This window comes from Microtus ochrogaster, unplaced genomic scaffold, assembly GCF_000317375.1.
Source record: "Microtus ochrogaster isolate Prairie Vole_2 unplaced genomic scaffold, MicOch1.0 UNK21, whole genome shotgun sequence".
NCBI lineage: Eukaryota > Metazoa > Chordata > Mammalia > Rodentia > Cricetidae > Microtus > Microtus ochrogaster.
The window spans coordinates 1,055,351-1,061,200 of record NW_004949119.1 but is presented as its reverse complement, the minus strand read 5'-3'; the positions used below and the strand labels follow the sequence as shown (position 1 = coordinate 1,061,200).

The 5,850-nt window shown below is 42.3% G+C and overlaps 1 protein-coding gene across 1 annotated transcript in view; it reads left to right on the top strand.

Annotated features, from left to right (window-relative positions):
* The window catches only part of LOC101986243 (40S ribosomal protein S19-like), a 23,738-nt gene extending 19,106 nt beyond the window's left edge, over positions 1 to 4,632 (top strand). The window contains exon 2 of the mRNA XM_026789556.1: positions 4,147 to 4,632. Within this exon, the coding sequence (XP_026645357.1) occupies positions 4,147 to 4,632 (486 nt within the window). The remainder of the gene's footprint in view (positions 1 to 4,146) is intronic.
* The last annotated feature ends 1,218 nt before the right edge of the window (positions 4,633 to 5,850 follow it).

Below are 5,850 nucleotides of genomic sequence, written 5' to 3'. Positions count from 1 at the left end.
TGTCCTCCTGTTGTGAGGTCGCTGGGTTCTAGTGGTTTCATGTTGTTCTTCAGATTGTTGGGTGAATTCTTGCATTGGCGCCTGCCCATCTCTTCCTCCGAATGCTCCCCTATGGATCTTCTTTTACAGGATCAGGACTCCTTGCCCACTGATGTACCTTCCCAGTGATGTCACTCCCCAGTGATGTCTCTCCTGGTGCCGAGATCAGATCTCATGCTGGTTGGGTAGCTCGTAAACAAAGCTCCTACCTTGCTTGCTGCAGGCAGGCTATTGGAACCAAGGAGCTCCTGCCTGCTAGGTTGCCCTAGGGATTTGGACCCAGAGCCCCAAGAGGGAAGGGAGGCAGAGAGGGGGATGGTTCTGGATGCAAGCTGCGTGGGATAGGAAGAGAGAGGCAGTATGCTGGGAGTAGAGGCCCAGCAGGAAGCCCAGGAAATATAGGGAGGATGAGGAACTTCTGAGTTCCCTGTCCTGGCCTGCTGCCGCGGATCCAAATCTCACCCCAATGATCCAAATACTCTTGTTTATGTTTTATATTTTTCATAGTTTATTGTCACATCTCTAATTTTATTAACTATTTTCTTTTTAAATATAGGGGATTTTACTGTTTATTTAATAATATCTTTTGTTAAGATTTTTCTATTGACTTTTAACCTTAGAAAGGGCTTCTTTGTCCATAAAACAAATATTAACTATCCACATTTTCATGCTTTGATGTTCCTTTTATTTAATGTTTTAATCTACTCAAATTTATTTTGACATGTCATGTGAAGTAAAGTTCTGAATATTTGAGTCTTAAAACTTAAGCAGTTGTATAAACATGACTCTTGGTAACATTATAATGTTTTTCATTGAATTGAATTTCCAGACAAAATTGATAATAGGAGGTCAGGATAATGTTTAATGATTAAATTAAAGTTCTTCTTAATGTAATTTGAAATGCAAGTGAAGGATCTGCTATCCCAGGAGTAGGGCAGAGTGGGGTCAGATATGACTAAGACCAGGGAAGATGGCTGAATTCCACTTCAGAAGGTACCTTCGGCTGATGAAAAGAAAACGCAGGAGTCTTTTGGAAGTTCAGCCCCAGAAGCAATCATCCATACAAATGATTGATTAGCAATGCCTGGATAGGATATCACCATTCCCATTTCTTGTGGGGGATCTATAAATACAGAAAGATAGGAGTAATAAAGAACAGATGGGTGAGATATAATTTTAATTTGTATCACTTCACATCTAAACAAACCTTAATTTTGAGCGCATATTAAGCAACACCTTCCATCTCTACACAATGCTAAAAATGCTAAAGATCATAGGACCTCTTTATAAACAGAATCAGTTCACATTTTTTTCTGCAAAAACCTAGGCTGCCTTAATTGATATATTTACTCCCAAGTTAGGAAGGGCTCCCCAAGAGGATAGGAATCACTATTGAGGACCTTCTCTTCCCTGTGTATCAGGCATGAGATAAGTTGTTTGCCTTTGTTGGAAAGTCTAGGTTTTGTTTGGGAAAGTCAAGTATAAAACCCTACACTGCTTGGCAAGGACTTTTGGGTTTGGCTTAGGCCAAAAGCAAGCTACCATGTCTCTTCTGAGTCCTGAGCAATCTGTTATATGCCCTTTTACAATTGTCATCATAGCAGAAAGGTTTGTTCTTTTTTATTTTTTGCAAAACAAATAAACAAACAAATAAACACTTATTCAGAGTACTGTAAGACTCAGCAAGAGAAATCAGATCTTATTTAAACCAAGGCCTCCTTGGCACAAACTCAGTAACATGGATACTCTATTCTACCCAGGTAGAGTAGAGAACACAGGGTTCATTCTTGAAAATTTCTTGGAAAGCCTCGACTTCTTGGAAACAGAAATATGGCAACAATCCTCATCTTGTAGCAAAGTTCTTATTTGATGCATAATTTTTGATGACTGGCTCCTTCACAAAGCCCACTCTCAAAATTTCTCTTTGAAGCTGGGTTCATTCCTCAGGCTGAAGGAGGTTGACCAAAGGCAGAAGTTGTTCCCTACAGTCTCTGTATTCATAAACCCAGATGAGTTGTGTATGTTGCTTTCAGAGCACAACTTGGCTTTCCCAGAATCCCTGGGTTCATGGTGCATCCCAGACCTCTGACTTTCTACTTTATGGGTTTGAGCTGTGGGTGAGTAAATGCTCTCTGTACATTGGAAGCTGTAAGATTATTAAAAGGCAACAATAGAGAAGGTAGAAAGAAAGGGAGTCTTGGTCTGACAGGAGGTGGGACCATGTTTGCTATTAGCGAGGGGATATCTCTGTAACTCATGTGTGAATGGCTAAAAGCCTATGGAAGAAGATGGGATGCAGCTTCATATGGGGACAGAAGTGACTTCTATAATCCACAAGGGTAACTGGGAAGTCTTTTATCATTCTATCTCTGAGAAGATAAAAAAAATTCAGGGTAGGGGTGTTTTAACTGTTTTCTGCTGAGGAGGGTCTTTGTCAGAGGGGGTAGTTCTGGGTCCATTGAAGAGTGGGTCCTCTGGTCATGTAGCAGAGGTGACCTACCGCCATGGATCAGACGATTGCCGTCCTGCATTTTTGAAAACACTTGGAAAATAACTATTAGAGGATTGTAATCAGCTGATTCAGTTACAGTAGAACTGAGAGATTTTCTGGGAAGATTAGGGGAAGGGGAAGAGCAGAGATGGGAGAGACAGAGCGGACCAGTGAGAGAAAGTGAGCATAGAGTTGGTTCAGAATGACCACAATTGGTCCCATGGCCCAGACAGCTACACCAAAACGAACTAGCAGAAGTAGCAGGAGTGATCAAATGAAGGGGAGAAGAAAAAATAGAGGAGTAATGTAAAGAATTGCATGTGGCCTGGGGTAAAAGGATGAAGGTCCCTTTTAGTCAGTTTCTCCACAGAGTCTAAAAGGTCTTTTTGCAAAAATCATTTAGGAACAAATAGAGCTCTTGTAGGGTGAGGGCTATTGGGGGAGCTTACGTGGAACAATTGTTTGTGTGTAAGACGAAGTTCAGTAAGTAAAACATTTAAAAAACAGGATAAAAACGTAAGTGTGAGGATAATTTGGAGGAAAGCAGTGATCCAGAGGAGGAGCCAGAGGTGGAGGGAACTAGAAGCTCGTACGTAGGAGGAGGAGCTTTGGCATTAAGTTTTTGTCTAGTCCCTGTCTTTAGGTGGCCCCATTTCAAACAAGTTAGGATTTGTTGGTGTGGAAGCAGCGTCATGGAGGAAGGCACAAACCATCCTTAGCTGTGCTCATAACTATTCTATGTAGTACTGCAGCGGTCACGGGGTCGAGCTGGACCTGAGAGATAACCAAGCTGCTCTGAGCTGGAGAGACAGAGGTTGGCTAAGGCAAAGACGGCTTCAGTACAGTTGTTTTAGTTCCGAGTCCCCGAAACAATGTCCAGAGTGGCAAGAAGAGGGATGAATTGGATGGCTCGTGGCCTATTAATTCCCTTTCAGGCGTCACCCAGTCTCCCAGTAACTGCTTCAAAGTTAACAGAAAGGTGGCAGCTGGAGTGCCTCATGTCCATCCAAGGGGTCACAGTAAAACTTAACAGCTGACAAAGATCCAGAACATAAATCAGGTGATAATATTTGTACACATTTGTGGGGAGCATTAAGAGATAAAGTTACAAGAGGAAAACTTTTACATCAAGGTTAGCATGAATCAATATGATGTAAGGTTAAATATAGAATTAACATAAATTTAAATGAAATTGTACAACTAGCTAATTTACTAGACAATTACCAGAGTTCTGCAGAAGGATAAAGTAACTGTAATTAGCTGTTTGTTACATCAGACTCCTGCATGAGGAACAAGTACCTGGAAGTTATGTAAAAGAAGCCAGCTAAAGTCAGCATCCAAGGGACAAAGCTGAACAGAAAGCGTCTAAGTGGTACTCCTTGCTTCCACATATGATAAACTTTGTATATTTGTTTCATTTATTAACAATATCATCTATTATTTAATGAAGATAGAGTATCTTCACATGACTTTTGGTTAGAAACAATTTGGTGAGGTAAAATTTTGAAAGTCATGCCAAAAAAGATGATTTACTTTATAAAGTTTTCTAAAACTAATCCTATTAACAGAACTTTCTAAAAATTTCTAACTTCTCATTTCATGCACTCAACCAACAGATGAAAGATGAATCCTTTCCCCCTGGCTTGCAGCGCAGAGGCCACACCATGCCTGGAGTTAGTATAAAAGACGTTAACCAGCAGGAGTTCGTCAGAGCTCTGGCAGCCTTCCTCAAAAAGTCCGGGAAGCTGAAGGTCCCCGAATGGGTGGACACAGTCGAGCTGGCCAAACACAAAGAGCTTGCCCCCTATGATGAGAACTGGTTCTACACACGAGCTGCCTCTACAGCACGGTACCTGTACCTGCATGGTGGTGCCGGGGTTGGCTCCGTGACCAAGGTCTATGGAGGACGGCAGAGAAACGGTGTCAGGCCCAGCCACTTCAGCAGAGGCTCCAAGAGTGTGGCCTGCCGCATCCTCCAAGTCCTGGAGGGGCTGAAAATGGTGGAAATGGACCAAGATGGGGACTGCAAGCTAACACCTCAGGGACAGAGAGATCTGGACAGGATTGCCGGACAGGTGGCAGCTGCCAACAAGAAGCATTAGAACAAAGGATGCTGGGTTAATAAATTGCCTCATTCATAAGAAAAAGAAAAGATGAAAGCAGTCAGTCATATCAAATCTGTAATAAATAGTTTACATCATAGACTGAATTAGCAAGGCTAAAGCCAACTCTTCTCTTCTTTTGTGGATGGACAGATCTCTAGGTCATCACACACTGATAGCAGTAAGCAAATTTATTAACATTGCTCTATTTAAAAATAGATTGGATATTTAGAGGCATAATTTGTAAACCAAGATAACAATATTAAATGAGCTTTAGAGATACTGGCTTTTGAAATTGCTTAGAAAACATCTATAAGCATCCACTGCCAAAGCCTTTGAAGTCCTTGTAGACTCCAAGGTGAGAATACAGGCGCTGGCCCTAGACCACTCTATCTAGGTAGAGATTAGATTAGATCCTCAAAGCACCACAGGTGAACCCAGGTTGGAGAGAGCTCCGTCATCAAACTCGTCTCATCCTGAATAATCTGAGAGCCGAGGAGATCACTTAATAGAATCATTTGTTGACTTTATACTATAAACCAATTGTCAAAGACACCCCTTGGATATTCCGAATAACTTTGCAAAGCTGAGAGTTTGATGGCAGAATCTGGTAGCTAGGGCATGCACCCTTAAATTAGGTTTTGCTAAGAGGAAGGATGAAATGCCAGGGTAAAGGGCATTGCCGAGTGAACTAGCATGCAGGCCTATCTAGTCGAGTGGTTACCATTCACAGGACCCTCATACGTTGGTTCGGAAAAGATTGAGGTTAGAGGAATTACGTGTTGTTTGAGACATTTGGGATGTGGGAGCAGACACTAAGATCCTCCATTGTGCAAAAGAATACATTCGTCTGTCATATGAGACATGACTCATTGTTTCTTTATATAAAGTTTTTTTTGGGGGGAGTTGACCTATATGTCCAGAACTGGTCAGGCCTACACGGCCAGAGGTCAAAGGGAAAGACTTCTGGCAGGCCTTGTTTCCATGCATCCTATCCTATGTTTAGGCTAACACGCAGCTTACATGGTGGGATGATGCTCACTTGAGGGAACTGCTTCAGCCTGGGGGTTTCCTGCCAGGAAAGTATATTGTAAATTTAACCCATTTCCTGATCTCCCGGTGCCAGGAGAGCCAACATTGGGGTGAGTTTCTGACCCCGCGGTGCAAGCCCGGGACAGGGAACTCAGAAGTTCCTCAACCCCCTATCCTTCTTGGGCT